Source organism: Vespa velutina, chromosome 3 (assembly GCF_912470025.1).
Source record: "Vespa velutina chromosome 3, iVesVel2.1, whole genome shotgun sequence".
In the NCBI taxonomy this organism is placed as follows: Eukaryota; Metazoa; Arthropoda; class Insecta; order Hymenoptera; family Vespidae; genus Vespa; species Vespa velutina.
In genome coordinates, this window is record NC_062190.1 from 10,348,974 (window position 1) to 10,367,918 (window position 18,945).

General features: G+C 36.4%; 1 protein-coding gene across 5 annotated transcripts in view; it reads left to right on the top strand.

Moving 5' to 3' along the window:
- The window catches only part of LOC124948095 (bifunctional heparan sulfate N-deacetylase/N-sulfotransferase), a 297,073-nt gene that overhangs the window by 201,921 nt on the left and 76,207 nt on the right, over positions 1 to 18,945 (top strand). For all 5 annotated transcript variants that reach the window (XM_047491222.1, XM_047491221.1, XM_047491220.1 and 2 more), the window contains one exon: positions 575 to 2,691. In XM_047491222.1, coding sequence (XP_047347178.1) covers positions 2,519 to 2,691 — 173 coding nt within the window. In that variant the 5' untranslated portion in view covers positions 575 to 2,518. The remainder of the gene's footprint in view (positions 1 to 574; positions 2,692 to 18,945) is intronic.

The following is an 18,945-nucleotide window of genomic DNA, read 5'->3' on the forward strand; positions in this document are numbered from 1 at the left end:
TCACTGAAAATGTTTTCAGACTGTGATCCTACATATGAGTCCTCTGAAATATCGATTACGTAGGTATTCCTCCAATCCCCACCACATCCACATCCCTTCTCTTCCTTGAATAGAATCAAAATCTCTACGCACCCCCTCTGGCAAATAATAATATTAACGTCCATTAACTTCGGTATCACTGCCGCAAATTGAAGTTGATAATTAACGATGGAGTCACATCTCGCTATGTATTACGAGTTTCATTATGGAACTAATTAACGTAAACTAGCGCTGAGTCGTGCATATTTAATAGTGAAACTTTACAGGGCAAAATGTATAACGCATAACGCATTCTTACGCCGTTAAACTTTCCGTAGAGACGAGAACCTTTAATTTAATTAACTGGTAAACCCCCGTATAACAACAAACAAACGACTTTTCGTTTTTGATAATATTGAATATACGAGTTAGAAACTGACGTGCTTACTTTCCATGAGAACGTACGCTCATATTATACGAATTTCATTTGGTCGCGTAAGCGTTGTAAGTATCAATATCAATATTCATGGATAACTTTGTTCTTTGATTGTTACAGAATTACGGATCGAAGAAGGTCGGATCGATATGCGGACGTCGTGATATCGTGTGATCGAGCCAATCGACGTTCTCTCGAATGGGCTAAGAACCGAAAATCGTTACTCCGTGGAAACGCCGAGGCTCTACATCGCCCTTAATTGACAGGAAGAGAGTGTGTGTGAGAGAGAGAGAGAGAGAGAGAGAGAGAGAGAGAGAGAGAGAGAGGGAAGGAGGGAGAAAAGAGGAAGAACCATCAAGCTGAAAACTCAAGCGTAGAGTCAAGAAATAACGGAAGAGGGAAGAGAAGGAAGAAGAGTAAGAAGAAAAGGAAGAGGAGAAGAGCGGGGGAGATATCTGGAGCGGCATTTGAAATTTACGAGTAACTCGGTGCTCTTGCAAGTGTAATAGTATCTACGAACGAGAGAGAGAAAGAGAGAGAGAGAGAGAGGACGAACGAACGAAGGAAAGAAAGGAATAGAGAGAAAGAGAGAGAGAGAGGCACATGGCATAACAAATGGTATCCCGTAAAACCAGCTCGCGACTGTTAAATGACACCGGAAGTACCCAGCTAAGAAATACACGAGGTATCTAGAGCAATTCGTGCAATACTTTTGTATCCTCTCGACAGTTGTTTCGTCATTTCCTCGTAAAATTCGATATAAATAAATAAATTTTTCATCGAATCATCGACAATAGATCGATAAGAACGACGATATGATTTCCTTCGATCATGAGGAAATCATGAATGGACGTAATCGTTGTTATTAAGAAGAAAGAATTTTTTAATCGCCCGATATATTTTTCTTCCTTTTGTCTTTCTTCTTTCTTCCTCGTTGTTTTTTTTTCTTTTTTTTTTTTTTTTTTTTGAAAAGAAATATGAAGGTCATCGAAATGAAAGATCGTAGATGAGCAAAGGTGCGTGACAAAGAAATATTAGAGAAAGGAAGGAAATAAGAGAAGAAGTAGGAGTGGAAGAAGAAGAAGAAGAAAGAAAGAAAAGGGAGAAGAGAAGGAGGAGGAGAAGCAGGAGGAGGAGGAAGAGGAAGAGAAGGAAGAAGAGGGAGAACCATCAGGTCCAGCAGAGCCAGATGGGTTAAAGGCGAAACGCGATGGAAGGCGCGATTCCGTGCCGGTGGATGCAAAAGGGCGCTGTTCGCACTGCAACCGCTGCCCTTTCGGAAGCGCAACAAGTGACAACGCCGTGGTGCTGCTGCTGCTGCTGCTGCTGCTGCTATTACTGTTACTCCTCCTCGCTCACCAGACGTCATCGGCTTTATCCAGCAAGGAGTCGAGAGGATTCGATTCCGTTGACTTGAACAAAGGAGAAATAGAAAAAGAAATAGAGAAAGAGAAAAATAGATACGGGTCAAGGATCGTTGGCAAGTTCCGTTAACAGCGTACCTACTGGGATGAACTTCTTACGAGCTATCCAAAAAAGATTATTTCCTTCTTCGTCCTCCTCATCCTCATCCTGCTCTTTAACGGAGAAATAGGAACGACCGGTCGAGAGTCGTTCATGGCGACTTTGTCCTGAGAGACTCGATGAAACTACGTCGGGGAGAAAGACGATTGCCGAGAATCTTGGAGGATTCTTGGTCTGGAATCCCTTGGACTGTGCCTTGAATCTTACCTACGATAGACGACAGCTCGTCTGATCTCTCAACGAGTTTCTTCACGAGGAGTAAAAGAGAGAAGACGCGAAAGAGAAAAAGAAGACGCGAGAGAAGAAGATAAAAAAAGAAGAAGAAGTGGGAGGAAGAGAAGAAGGAGGAGGAGGAGGATCGGCAGGATTTTTATCTCTTGTATCTTTTTCACCTCCTTTTTTTCTTTCTTTTTTTTTTCTTCTTTACCCACTTTGTCGTCCACTTTCTCCTTGTCGTCGTCGTGTCTCTTATAGTGATTTCGCTCGTTGTCGTCGTCGTCATCGTCGTCGTCGTCGTCATCGTCGTCGTCGTTGTGGACGATGGTGATGAAAATCTCCGCTGTCGAAGCTGGCGTCGCTCTGTTGGGCGCCGTCGGTTCGCGTTGCGTCGTAAAGCAGGCGACGGTGAAGCGATGCGTCGCGGCGCTCCTTCTCGTCTCCATCGCGAGCATCTTTTATTACACGCACTATGTCATCAGCAGTCCTCTATCCAGGTGAGTTACCTTTGTTACGTTCTTTCTTTTTTTTTCTTCTTCCTTTTTTCTTTTTTTCTTTTTTTTTTTTTATCTACATAACACCCCATCCAAATCCCCTAGCCGTACCTTTAGTTTTATTCCATATGTACCGCGCCGCAATCGTCCTCTCTTTGTAATTGAAAAAATAAATCGGTTTGTAATCTATAAACGCACATGCGTATGCACCCTATGTGTGTGTATATATATATATATATATATATATATATATATATATATATATATTCATTTCAGAGCACGAAATTTTTCGATTTCCATCGAGGTTCGAACGGGAAACGGGCGGTACGGGCAAAATCTGTAAACGTGGCACCGTGTATGTTTCGCTCATTTGCAAGTAAATTGCTCGTTTGCAGATTCGCGTACGAATTGTATGTATGATTTTAGCATCGCGCCCGGCTTGGTCTTTCGAAAGACCGCGTAGTAATATATAGGAATATTCCGAAACTAGTATATAACTGAACGAACGCTCTGCCGAGATTTTGATTAAAATTACGCGACTATACGAAATCGAATTGAATTCGAACATATCGTAACGTGTATCAAATGCTCGAGAAAAAATTGCTATGGATGACCACCGGCGACGATTCTCTCGATTAACAACGAACATTTCGTAAAATAATGAAAAAAAAAAAACGATTGACCGTAATCAATGCGCGTGCGCGTGTACGTTCACGCTCTCACCTCTCACCCTTTCTCCCTTGCTATAGTTTAATCGAATTTAATCTTTTTCTAAACATCGCTCGTTCAATTACAATTGACACGCTTCTTGCAATTAAGAAAATTCAAGAGAGAGAGAGAGAGAAAGAGAGAAAGAGAGAGAGAGAAAAGAGAACTTGAGAATTCAGTTTAGCTCGTTCAAGTCGTTCACATTAATTTGTCGATTTTGCTTGATGGTTTTTAATTGCCACGTGTCCAAAGGGGAAACAGTAGAGAGAGAAAAACAGATTAATTATGGGTAGACTCGAGTTGTCCGCGTTCTCTTTGACCAATGACCATAGTTCGTAACAACTCGAAAATACAATCGCAATGTCCTGGGGCCGTCGTACGTAGCGTACAACATTATTTCCAGTGAGGGAATCGTTGATGGGTTCGCTGATGATGGTGAATGTTCAAAAGTCACCATAGCATCGTGCATATAGTCCCATAAACTTCTTCCAACTTCGTAGATTACTTCATAAGCGAAAGGAAGGCACAGCAATTAAACGTTTTCCCTGTTTTTACGTTTCTCTTTCGTCTCTTTCTATTTCTCTCTCTCTCTCTCTCTCTCCCTCTCTTTCTCTTCTTTATCTTTCTCTTTCTCTTTCTCCTTGTCTAAATGACGTGCAGCTAGCTCCCTTTCAACATCGAGTGACCCCTAGCAGCGGTCAACCGCCTCTTTCTTTTGCGGCCTTCTTCGCTCGGAACCGTGTTTTTATGCGGATGAAAAGAGGACGTTCGCGTCTCTCTCTATCTCTCTCTCTCTCTCTCTCTCTCTCATGTAATACACGTCGACGCCCCCATAGAAAAACGCTTCGTCGCCTCTATATTAAAACGATGTGGAAGAGAAAAAGAGAGAAAGAAAGAGAGAGAGAGAGAGAGAGAGAGAGAGAGAGAAAGAGAGAGAGAATAAGAAAAAGTTTAGGTATGGATAAAGTGATTTTATCAAAACTCTTGAAACAACAAGAAACTAGATAAAGTTACTTCGATAAGAGTATGTAGATATATATCGAGTGAGAGCGATAAAGAGAAAGAGAGAGACGGAGAGAGAGAGAGAGAGAGAGAGAGAGAGAGAAAGAGAGAGAGATAGATAAAGAGACTGACTTTGTTCAAGAAAATTCATCGATAATACTCTCCCATATATCATTTCCATATCTTTGAAATATCTCAAAATATCTTTTGATGAGGAACCTTTATATAATATATAATATATATGTATATATATATATATATATATATATATATATATACATACACATAGTAGGTTTGAGAGCACAAAGTCGTGGCTTGATGATTTCCTCTCAGTGAAATCCCGTAGAAACGATGTTACTTCCCCGTTAATATAAACGCAAGCAGAATTCTAGGATATCTCTGAAAGCCGAAACTACGAACTGGCGAACTAAACGCGAGGACGAGTAGTTTGTGGACTCGGCAAATTGGTGGGTGCCTTCGACCGAGCCGACGACCCAATTTAAATCAGGATATACGCACGTACTACACCCTCGTCTAGCACCCACACACGTCATATATTTCCGTAATGTAACCGGTCTAATCCCAATTTTCCTCGATCTCTACGACGACTCTGGGGCTTCGTCCTAATAGTCGTCCGCGGCAGAGACACGAATGAGAGAAATTGAGAAAGAGAGACAGAGAGAGGATTGAGGAGAGACGAAAGGGTAGTCTTCTCTCCACAGTTAATTAGAGGAGTCGAATGACCCAGAGAGAGAGAGAGAGAGAGAGAGAGAGAGTCACGCCGGCATTCATCTTGACTCGATATGAACGTGGAGTCTGCCTTATGCAAGATAATCAGATGTTTGAATAGATATGATGTTGTCTGTCTCTCTATCTCTTTCTCTTTCTCTCTCTCTCTCTCTCTCTCTCTCTCTCTCTTTCTCTCTCATTTTCTCTCTCATTTTCTCTCTTTACATTTATTTTTTCTACGATCAATTATTTCCATCCGAATGAAATAATTTATCTCAAATGAATGCATAACGATTTTATCTTATATTCTAAATTTAATAAGATCTTACCGAGAAATAATTATTAATGAAATTAATTAGATGGAGCTCTTATCGATCATTCTTTATTCCAGACAAAAGCTTCAATCGAGTGAACAAATTTTCTCTCGAATTCGTTCGACTTAATAAACTCGAACTTTTAAACAGTTGGATTTAGATCGGGATCGAAAGTTTCGTCTTGTACGGATTGATGGTCAACCTTCCGAAATGTGTTTAAACGTTAATATCCTAATGATTTATGATGGTCAAATGGAAAACTAATTTGCACGAGCGAAAATAGGAAATGATTATTTTTCGATATTTTTACGTTCGATTTGAGAATGTTTCTATTTTCTTTCTTTCTTTTTTTTTAAATATGTATATATATATATATATATATATATATATATATATATACACACACAAATAAAAAGAATATTTCAATGTTATCCAAGTCAATGTACCCTTCAGTGTTTTGTATTTTGTTCGATGAAACGATCTCGAACTATCTCGTTTCGATAAAATTGTTCGCTCTTCAAAAGCGGCAGAGTGGACGGGGAGGGAGAGAGGGAGGTGGAGGAGGAGGAGGAGGATGAGGAAGTGGAGGGGGTGTGCATCGTTTCACCGTAAATCGATGTTGTACCGATACAAGAGTAAATCAATCTTGAGGGATAATCTATGATCACGTGGATATTCTCTAAGCAATTCCAACTCCGGAATAATCCGTCGTCAATCACGAAACCTAATATCCCACTATAGACATTGACATACAATTTCGCATCCCACGTTGGCAATCTCCTAACCAACCATGTGCCTCAAGCTAGATCGTTCTAGCTTTACCTTAACATCTGCGAAACTGAATCGACTGGTGGACTCAGTGAATCAACATTAACGATACACAAGTAAGTCTTCTCGATCTGTATAAATCTTTATCATAAACCAAATGACGAATGAAAATTTATCAACAACAATAACAAATATCATAAGAATCGAATTGTTTTTATTTCACGATGGTCACGTATTAAATGGTTTCATCGTATTTTTCGTCTTTCAAGTTTGGAACGAAAGGATTGTTAAAAAAAAAAAAAAAAAAAAAATAAGAAAAAAAGAAGAAGAAGAAGAAGAAGAAGAATAAAAGAAAAAAGAAATGAAAAAAGGAAAGGAAAAAAAAAAAAAAGAGATTAGATACATTTCATTTAATTTTTCTATGTCGATCTAAAATATATCCAACATATGGACGAGGTACGATCGAATTTCGTTCTCCTTGAAACTCGTTGGATATATATCGCATTCGCTTACGGTCGACCTATTCGAGAACGTACTCGAACGCGTACTCCAACAAGTTGATTCCGAGGCGTCAGACCGAACATATTTTTCTACCGCATCGAAGTCGAATCACGCGCGTAACCGTAATACTTACCGTCTTGCCTTCTTCCAAGATGCAGTCGCGGTTTGGCCTAGTTCAATATCGCGAGAACTAAATGACGAAGAGTTATTATATTATTTCGCAAAGAGAATATATTATATCATCGTATAAATATTATTACAATTGGGATATATTAACACGACCATTGTGTTGTGATACGTGGATTTTTTGATCGACCAAGAATTTCCTTTTTTTTTTTTTTTTTTCTTTCTTTCTTTTCCTTTCTTTTTTCTTAATTTAAAAAAGAAACAAAAAAAAATATATATATATATACATAATAAATATAAAATGATTAAAATTGATAAGGAACGATCGTTTACAAATGAATATAAATGAAATAAATATAATAAAATATATGAATGCAATTTAATAAAATACTTCTTTTTTTCTTATAATAATAATAATAACAATAATAATAATAATAATAATAATGAAGTTATAGCTAGGGGAAAGATTAAACGTGATCGATCGAACGTGTTTTCCATCGAATGTCAAAAATCAAAGTGCGATCAGCGTGCATCAAAAAGAAATGATATGGTACAACAAATAAAAGTTTCAGAATGTTCAGAATGGAACCAGGATCGTGCATCCGTCGATGTCTTGCGGGGTAACTCACGCGAACATGCCATGCACCAAGTTGTTCGAAAGAGATAGGAGATAGAGATATTAACTGTGTGGGTGGATTGAAGGAGAGAGATAAATAGATAGGCAGAGAGAGAGAGAGAAAGAGAGAGAGAGAGAGACAGTACTACTCAGAGCATTCCCTGTCGTGGGACACGAAATGCGGCCGGATGTTTGTCGCACGCCCAATCAGCGTCAATTCAAGCATCTACTCTCGACCAAGCCTTACGACAACGGTGGCGGCGCCTAATCTCGTCTCTACGAACGCATCCTGTCCTTTCTTACCAGTTCGACTTTTCTAACCATCCTTCGAAACGTCTCTTTCTCGCCATTTTTCTTTCTTTTTCTTTTTTTTTCTTTTTCTCTTTTTCTTTTCCTTTTTCTTTTTCTTTTTCTTTTTCTTCAACGTCTACCCCATCGTTTTCGTTACGTACCCGGCTTCGACGGTATGTTTGCTCGTTCACGGCAAAGAACGGTTATTGGTGTTGAGCTAGAAAAAGGATATTCCAAAGAGAGAGAGAGAGAGAGAGAGAGAGAGAGAGAGAGAGAGAGAGAGAGAGAGAGAGAGAGAGAGAGAGAGAGAGAGAGAGAGAGAGAGAAAGAAAGAGGAAGAGGAAGAGTGAGTGGGTGCAAAAGGTTAGACGGAGGCTGACAATCCAAATTAGTTTCGCGTCAAGGAGGACGAAAGAGGGAGAGAGAGAAAGAGAGATTTTTCCCCATGAAAGTTTTACGGTTGTTTTCTTTTACAAAGAAAGACTTTCTCTGTTAACTTCTTATAAGTTTATCTTTGCATAGAACCTGAACGTGTGTTTTTGATGTACCGTGTAATGTTTTCTTTTCTTTTTTTCCCTGTTCTTTTTTTCCTTCCGATTGTTTTCTTATTTCTTTTCTCTCTCTCTCTCTCTCTCTCTCTCTCTCTCTCTCTCTCGACAAATTCAAATAATTCGAATAGTCATGGTTTAGAAGAGAAATGAATGAGTATGTACTAATGGATAATTTTCAAAGACCAAAATCCATATGTTATGTTCGTTAGAACGCGAAGATCAAGAAGTTAAGTATGACGAGTATCGTATCGTATAATTCGATGTAGCATTCACCCTCAGGTAGAATTTTCATTCTTATTCAGATTCTCTCTTGGAGGGAACTATATTTGGCACGAAGTGCAACGTGTCAAGATGATAAGGCAGACAGCGTGCCGAAACTTAGTTCTCCTCATTTGCAAATTTCATGTTCAAAGGTAATCCACGATTCGAGTACTTCGCGCTTCGTTTCTCCCTATCGCGTATATTACGCTCTCATATATATATATATATATATATATATATATATCCTTGTTGAAAACATTGATTCTTCGGAAATTCGTAATCATAGTAAATAAATGTTTTATACGATATTCGTTGATAATTATCGTAAAATCTTAAAAAGCAATTAGTTTTATATTATATCTTGTTTTTCTTTTTTTTTTTTTTTTTTTTTTTTTTTTTTTTTTTTTTTTTTTTTTCTTATTTTCATCCTGGTAAATATCGAACATAGAAAATCATTTCGCTTTAAATTCACTGATTCGTCAGATTTAAGCGTCAGATATCTCTGGTAGTGCAAATTAAAAAGCGGGAGCCTCATAGTTTCGAATTAGTTAATTAAATTGTGGTTATTGCGGATCGTCAACGGTGGAATGAGAGTATAGCGTGCGCATTCGTTGGAGCGCGCTTGATCCTACTACCAGCCAGACGAGAATATCAAGAATCGACTCGTCCGCGTATCCGATAGAAGTACGATGCATTATTCATCCTATCTACTGGCCGCTGGAGTTTTAATTATTTTCAACAAGCGCTTCGTCAAGGTAATATCGAGTTATGACAACTTCGAACACGGATATCTCTCTCTTTCTCTCTCTCTCTCTCTCTCTCTCTCTCTCTCTCTCTCTCTCTCCCACGCGCGCGCGCACTTATCCTTCCTGACGGCTCACGGGAATTTCACAATTAAATTCTTCAAACAACGGTGCTTTAGCCAACGTAATTACGATGCATGGATAAAGAAATATTACGAGAATGATTCGAATCGTTGAGCTTGTGGTATAAAGTAATGAAAAAAAATAATGCTATTCCTTTCTATTACATATAGATATCATGCACACGCGCGTATCTACATTAATATGTAGATACGCACGTGTGTGTCTATGTGTATATATATATATATACCTACATATGTACGTACGCTTATGGAAGGGTGGAGAAACTATATAGAACGAACGAACGAACGAATGGATGGACGGACGGATCGGTCGATCGAACGAGCTTTAGTTTTACGATAATATCTTAAATCGAATTTCCAGTTTATTTGTTACGATTCAGACGTACGTATCTAGTAGGTATGGATTTGAACGAGGCGTTTCCGATAAGACTAATGCGTTAAGATAAACCATTAATATTCAGAGATCGACCGGACTTATGTTACGTACATACGTCATTACGACGTGATCGAACTTTTTTCATTGGAATGCAATTTTACTCTTTTATATAATATCATTCCCGAGGTCGAGTCCATTTCTTTTGCCTCCTCTTTTCCTGATCCGTTCCCCTTCAACCTAATTCTTATAAAAAGTACGAGAGAGAAGAATTTTACATTCTAGATATGTTACCGTCTATGTATCGGTTCGCTCTTACCTACAGAGATATATATTAAATGCATGATAAAATATAAACTCTGACTCTCGTCGTCGTCGTCGTCGTCGTCGTCGTCGTCCGTCGGGAAATGTTACTATCGAAAGTCGAATCTAGTCGTCGAGACTATATCCGTTTACCTACTTTGTATACCCTTTAAATCACAGGAGATACCAGAAAAATATTTCCAACGTGTATTCAAATTTATACAGCGAGCAATATATATATATATATATATATATATATATATATATGTATATATGTATATTGCACATAGAGAGTTTGGTGTCGCCTCGCGAAAAATATCGTTTCAAGTTAAACCTGTCTCTTCTCTCTATTTCTCCCTCTCCCCCCACTCCATCCCGCCTAGTTTTCCGATTCGCGGCTCTGGATCAAAGGTCGGTAGGGGTTGGTACCTTTAACCAAACCTCCTCCCCATTCCCCTTTTCAACCCTCGTTCCTCCATGGAAAATCTTTTTCACCTTTATTTCTTCCACCTGATGCAATTCAATTTCTCGGACCTACGATACAGGACGACGAAATAAAAGTACCGGACATAATCATTTTCTTTGATAGGGTTTCCGTTAGCGACGATAACGGAACATTGAAAAAACGGCAATGGCTCTGGGCCTTTCATTTTCGATCATCGATCCTTTATCCCGTTGTGCCATTTTTATCATCCCTCTTTTTTGATTGTCCTACTACTCGTGGAATCTCTATTTTTCCCTATCCGTCTATTTAATCTCGTCTATTTTATTTTATTTTGTTTTATTCCTTTTTTTTTTGTTCTTTTTTTTCTCTTTTTTTTTTGTTTTTAAACCCCTTTTTCGGTGTATGACAAAATTGTCCAGCGAAAAATATTGATTGGATAACTAGCGAAAGAAACGATGATTTGGATATTCATCGTTTTTTTTTTCTTTCTTTCTTTCTTTCTTTCTTTCTTTCTTTCCTTTCATTTTATTTTATTTTATTTCCTTTTTGCTCTACCTTCCTTTCTTCCTTTTTTCCTTTTCTTTTAATTTTATTTTTCTCATTCGACACGAAAGATCTTATCGGATTTTGATTTTAATTAACGTCATTTGAAAGAAACGTGTCCGTATAATACCATCGCAAGTCCTTGAAAGATAAAATTTCCGGTGCTCTCTCAGATGTTCATTTTTATTTTTCCATAAATTGAGATCGATTTAGGAGAAGAGAGAGAAAGAGAGAGAGAGAGAGAGAGAGAGAGAGAGAGAGAGAGAGAGAGAGAGAGAGAAGAGAACAAAAAAGGTAGGAATGGCGGATTGAAGGGGAGCTCTCATATGCGTGTCTTTTTCTTTATCGTGTGCACTTATCGTTAAGGGTAAACGTAAAATTCACGATAAAATTCAAAATGATTAGTAAAAGATCGATCGCAATTTCAATATAAAGAGAAAACATAAGAGATTATTGAATGCATCGAAACCCTTTTATTCTTTACCTTTACTAATCCCTTCTCCCTTTCATCCTTTTTGTTCTCGTCTTTGATAATTATCGTGTAAGGTTCATTTCTCTAATGTCAAACTACCCTCGTTTCGTAATTTCGTAATTTAATCGAGGTGAATAATAGTGCGGTAAAATTTTGATGTCGTGGCAGCTGAAGAGAGAATCGGAGAGAAAAGGGAGAACAGAGAACAAGTATAAAATCTTTCTTAGGGTTGGAACAATATTGGAAATAATAAAACGATTCAAGTTGACGTTCAAGGTTATGTATCTAACAAAATTGAGAATATTGATAGGAAAGTTTATTTAATCGAAATATATTGAAGAATTAATCTCGTTATTATCTAGTTGGATTGTGGTTCCTCCATTTTTTTTTTTTTGTTTTATTTTCCTTCTGGATTTTTTTTTTTTTTTTTTTTTTTTTCTTTCTTTCTTATTTCAATCGATCTCACGTCGATACGTTATTGAAAGCGCTTAGAAAAGTTTGGCGAATTCTCTCGTAACTTCTTGAGCCTTTTTATTACCATCGAAGAATGGTTAATTAACGAGAAGTTTTGGAATGTCGCGACACATTTTTTTTCTCTTTTTTTTTTTTTTTTTTTTTTTTTATATATATTACACTTTTGTTTGTTTTCTTACTTTTTTCTCTCCTTCTTCTTTTTCTTTTTCTTTTCTTTCTTTTCTTTTGTTCGTACCTTCGAACCGATTAATTTACTATTAAGCGAATATTAAAGATCATTCAGTATAGCTTTTGTATTCGTAGAATAGATTTTTCTTCGTGTTGATAAACGACAACGATTCAATTGGCAAAATAGAAAATTAACATTACCCTTTAATAGCATTGAAATTATTGAATTAATCGTAGCCTGTATAATAAAGCAAATAAATATTTAAGCACGATGAGAAGTGAAACGTGCGTACGAATAAACGTATTTGCTCGTAATATATTTACATTAACGAAACGGAGATTCATTTGAACGGAGCATCAAATAAAAAGAATGAAAGAAAAAATAAAAAAAAGAAAAACAAGAAAAAAAAAAGAAGAAAAAAGAAAACAAGAAAAGAAAAAAAAAAAGAATATGTTTACTTTGAAACACGTATCGATTTTATCGATACTAATTCGTAACTGTAATGCCTGAGGTAAATCCAAAAAATATATATGCGTAATATCATATTTAAGTATTCTGATAAAAAATGATAAAAATAGCCAATAGCTTCGAAATATGATGATTTTATTCGAAGATATGTTAATTAAATATCATTACCGCGTTAATTAAAAATCATAACCACGTTATATATTTCAATCACATGAATACATATACATATATATATATATATATATATATATATATATATATATATATATATATATTACATATCATACGCACACATACACACGTTTACGTTGTACTCATTTACGCACTCATTTACGTTGTTAAATTTATAATATAATATATAAATTATTTTCATTCGTATCACAAATGTTTTCCCACGCGTCATTCACTGATATTTGAATTGAATGAAATTTTATTGATTTATCTCAATGTATTTCTCGATCGAGTCAAATCTCTACGAATAATTATTACAAATCTATCGAATGAATTCGTATTAAAATCATTCGCTTGCTTATTAGCTTATTATCTATTAGATGATATTAACTTATATCGACTTGCAGGATTCGAATTGATATCGTATACAGAATGTAATGCGTGGTATACAAGAGGAATCGTGAAACAATGTGACGTTACGCACACAGTCGGCGCCATTAACGTCGTGTCCTGCCGTGCCCGCTTTGGATATCTCTGCGTGAGAAGCAACCCTAATTCCGTCGATTCTGAGAGAGGGTGGTGGTGGCGGTGGTGGTAGTCGTCGGCTCGCCAATGCCAACCGACGATGTTAACTCGTAACTCTCATCGATTGCGGTGTAAATATACCGGGTGTCGTGGCACGCTTACTAGGATCGTCTAGCAGCAAAAGGGGTGTTGGTGGTGGTGTTGGCCATGTATACGAGGGTGTGCAGGATTTCCGTTACGGTAGACGTACCACGTGCCGTTGTAACACGAATCGTCACGAAGAAAATGATCCAACCCTCCTCATCAACTCCCACCCCCATCCCCACTCCCATGTACTTACCCTTCGTCATTTAGAATTGGGGGGATGGAACTTCCTCTCTCGAGGAAGCGGGTTGCATGCAATTTCGTAACAAGTGTTTAACGATTTGTATTCTTCGTAAAAGCGATAATTATCGTTCATTCGGTACGTTGGATTTTTGGTTTTTATCTAATGTGTGTGTGTGTGTGTGTGTGTATGTGTGTATTATATGATTTTTTATAATAATTCTTTAAAATATTTCAAGTAAATAATAATTTTTGAAATAATTCAGTACGTTTGATATTAAAATAACACCTAAGTTAAAAATTTTCAGAAATAATATCATTAACATGTTTTCAACAGGATGAAAAACTTGTATCGATTAGTGTATTCAAAATTAGAGTTAAAAAAAAAAAAAAAAAAAGCAACTGCACCTATGCAGAAAAATCCATGTAAGTTTCACAGAATTATATTAATGTTTAATATCATTTAATTTTGTCATATAACATATTTCTCGATCTTCAATCCTTTCAAAGATACAGTTCAACTCAGTTCTGAGAAATGCTCTATATATGGTGGTAAAAAAAAGAGGTTCAATATTTTGATGGCTTATATAATACTCACCGAGATTAGTAAAAAAAAATGTCTCTGATTAGCATGTAGTCCTGAAATCAATCCTTTCGATGTAAATTAACTTTTATTATTTACGAGCATTCGATGATGTAAACAAGTCCCTTGTCAACATATTGAATACACAACACATATTTATACATTAGTAATAGTTTCCGCATATTTTCATAATAAACTTATCTCGACTATTTTGAACTAATAGAGTATTTTCTTTGTGTACATTAAAAATGTTTTCAAGAGAATCATTTTACGATATCAAAGTCTAATAAATTTATAATAGTTAATTAACATTGATTTTAGGATCCACGTTAATTGAATATTTTACTTTTTTTTTTTTTTAGTCATCTCGATGAGTATTAAAAAAACTCTTTAAAATGTCGCACCATTTTCCCTTTTTTTATTTTCTTTTTTTTATTGTTTACAATTACAAGTATATGTAAAATGAGGGAACTAGGAAGGATTTATAAGGAGAATCATTAAGTATATAACGTGATATTATTATATCGAGTATCGTTTTGTTTCCAAAGTGAATTGTGTTACGCTTATGGCATTAATTCCAGTCAGTAGAATGAATTACTCAACCTTCATACATCCGAATGGCATCGTTAGAGAACGCACGGTCGGTCCATTGTTACATATCTTACTGTGTAACTTATACCTCCTGTATCCGTATAATCCGTTCGACGACCATAACGAAAACGAACTCCGCGGCAAGATAAACACGTCGTGGCGATGTTGATCGAAGTTTCAAACCGGCGCGCGCGGCTGAGCCGATTGGAAGGTTGAGAGAGGTTGAGGGAGATTGAGGGAGGTTGAGGGAAAATTGAGGGAGGTTGAGGGAAATTGAGGGAGGTTGAGGGAGGTAGAAGGCGGTCGACCCTGTTGGCTCCGGCTGTTTGGCTTTAGAATTTCACACTTAAGTTCGCGAGCTTTAAAGCTGGCGTTAACCGCGCTTAGAATCCCCTCGTATACCACCTACATATATGTACGTCTAAGTAGTTCGTTCGTCTTATATCTTCCTTGAGAACGCCTACACTTTTGTACGAGACTCAGAGTAAGACGTACGCCTTTCGGGATCGTCGGTTTACCTCGGATCTCTTAACTCATTCGATTAGACCCACTGAGCTTGACGGGCTTTTGTTCCTACGGATTTAGGTTTGACCCAAGGGTTATAAGAAATTTTTCATAATAGCACTAGAACCTTTCTCGTTTTTCCAAAGGATCATCGGAAAATTATCGTTTTTATTACGAACGATCGTTTCGTATTGAGTAATACGAGTGAATCTGTTGGAAAAAAAAAAAAAAAAAAGGGAAAAGAAATACGATACGAAATACTATAATAAATTTTTAATTATACGAATCTTTTCACACGATAGAATATCTTTCGATAAATTTCAAATTGTATTAATTTATAAATTTAATATTATATATATATATATATTAAATAAAATTAAAATAAATATTCATAAATAAATACAAAAATGTGGATAAATTTCAAATTATATCAATTTCAAATTATATCAATTTTTATTTTCACGATAGAATATTTTTCGATAAATTTCAAAGTTCAATCAATAAGGTAAAAGATAATTAATGGTGATAGATAATTAAGATTATTAGATGGCATACGTGTTGATTTCAATCTGTTGAGTTAATACTAAGTCCCCGTTTAGGCCCGTAATTGGATAATGCATCTATGATACATATATATCTACGTTCCTGGCAATATGTGTTTGTTTTACTTGTTCGGTCTAAGTGTTGGGAACGGGCTTTGCTTTTGGACTAGGATGAATTAACCGGTGAGATTGGACAGGTTTGCTAGAGATGAGAACGTTGCCACCTACTATTCGTGATGATAGAAGCAAATAGGAGGAGGTTCTCCTCTTCCACCCCATCTCCCTATTCCTCATCTCTCTATGATATATCGCACGATTAGAAATTGTTTGCGTGCAGGTGCACAAACGCCATGATTCCTTTCTATTCCAAATAATGATTTCTAATTTTATAAAGAATTATTAGAGCCAAAAAAAATTCGTATTCGTTCGATTATCATCAGCCCTTTCGTTTTCGTAATATCCCTTTCAAAACTTATTTTCCAAACAAACAGGATTTCAAACACTTTATGAAAGAGGATTACGGATAGCCGCGTTAAAAAATATCCCGGTAAAGGGTATAACGTGGTCGGCTCGACATAGAATTAAATCGTCAGCTAACAGCCATTAACTATGAAGATAGAATTTTAATGAGACTTCCATCCTCGATACCTCTTTAACGTCGGCGCGAGGGCGCGCGGACGCGCATAACGATGTATACAAAACGTATTAAAGTCAGTCTCGCACTTTACTCTTGGAGCGTTCTTAACGCTCGAACAGCGAGCGTTTTTATTAAATTCACAGGGGTGAGAGGGAATCACTAAGCGGGTTTAACCGAGAAGAGAGAGGAGAGAGAGTTCATTTTTCTATCGTTTACCACGGCCCGACCAAACGGCCGCGATTCCATTTATGGGAAACTTTTACGTCGCAGAATTATGCAGAACAGTTTATAATACGTTTACGTTATATAAGCTAATCTTGTAAAGAGTTACTTTTTCTCTTTCCTGTTATTCAACGAAGAGAGAAGGAAAGGGGCATTGGGAGATCAAGGGGGGAGAGATGGAGAAGAAGAGGAGATCAGAGAAAGATTTTATAAATCCATTCTATAAAAGTCATCGTTGTCATCGTCGTCGTCGTCGTCGTCGTCAATCTTTCCATAGGACGATGACGTGTTATCCAGGACGAAAGGGAAGGAGAGGCAAAATCAAATAAAAAAAAAAAAAAAAAAAAAAGGAAGGGCGTGGCTTGCTTTCGAATTAAGTGGCACATCAACGATGCCCCACTATCTTTCACCAGCGTTAGCTATTATTCACTATATATCTGCGCGATAGGATACCTTAAGTCGTAAAGTTTTGCGCAGGATCGCGACATGGTTATATCGCCGGTTAAAACACCCACAACGTTCTACGATATCACGGACGTTTCTCTTCTGACATCACTGAAATATAGGATGCGGTATTTCTTTCTTTCTCTCTCTCTCTCTCTCTCTCTCTCTCTCTCTCTCTCTTTTGTTTTTTTTTCTTTTCCTATTTTTTCTTCTTTTTTCTTTTTTTTTTTTTTTTTCCATCGAAAGACCGAAGAACATTCGAATCAACGTTATTTCGTTTATATATATATATATATATATATATATATATATATATATATATATATCGGAAATAGGCGATAAAAACCCTATGGCACATAAATATATAAATTGTAAATAAAATGGCCTAAATGAATTCAGCTTGTGAACTACGGACAAAATCGAGAACAACAATCACGGATTAACGCGTACGTATGTATCGTATCCTATCGTAATTAAATTCCCTCGTATTAAAGTGAATTTAAATTATATCATATTGTGAATGTACCATTCCAGGAATTCCTATACATGTACATAGTCAAATATAATTGTATATATATATATATACAATTATATTATATTTATATTATATATATATAGCATTTCATATTGTTGCGCTAACAAGATATTGCAAAAGATAGTCCGATATTTTTCATATTGTATATACGTTTTGCGCTGATGATTACTCGTCTAACGAAACAAAAACAATTAGAGAAAATCTAAATCCATGGTTTGTTTTGTTATAAACCGATATTATTATATTCCAATTATTATGCTATTGAGGTAACCATTACATAATTAAAATATACGCATCAATGAAAATAAATTTAAATCGGTAGAACGCGTAATCGCGATAATTGCGATGCTGCTGATCTAACGACTAAGAATTCGAAAATTGCGAAAGGTATTATAGCAAAGTAATTTCGACTACTTTTCGAAATATATTTCGTTTAGCATCATTGTCATTGATGCAAACAAATCGAACGACACGATCGTTATGTCGGTCGTTTCACTCGACGATTTCTCCCTCTCCGTCTCTACTCGAAAAGCTAATCGAATTGAAGGCAATAAAATCATCCCCGTTGCGAACAAACGGCGGACAGTTTATTCGATCGAAAATTACGCGGATTACACGCGTCGATTCCTTGTTTCATTAGAAAAAAAAAAAAAAAAAAAAAAAAAAAAAAAAAAAAAAAAAAACGACAATAATTTATACGAAATTTGACGTGTCTTCGTACGGTTATCGAAATTTCAATTTTCAAATTCCGATTTTGAATCCCGAAAATCCCGAAAATTTCGAACAATTCATCCCGAAACGTCAGAACAATCTTGCCCTGTTTTGAAAGTTTTGCTTTGTAAAAAAAAGAAAAAAAAAAAAAAAAAGAAAGAAAGAAAGAAAGAAATCCAGACGAAACAGATAATTCAAGAACGATTTATCACGATCGTCTATTATCGAAGTAAAAAAAAAAAAAGAAAAAAAAAAGGATGAACGTAAGTACATAAGTAAGTAAGTAAGTACTTTTACTTATTACTTACGTGCATAGAGAACGAAGGAAGTTTCCTGGGCCGATCACGACTCGCCGTTTAATTGCTTCAAAGGTGTATTCTAACTTCGATTTAATTGTTCTGCCCTTAAGGGTTTAAACTGTAACAAAGTTTTCGCTCTAATGATGGCGGCGAGTGCCAACTTTATAGA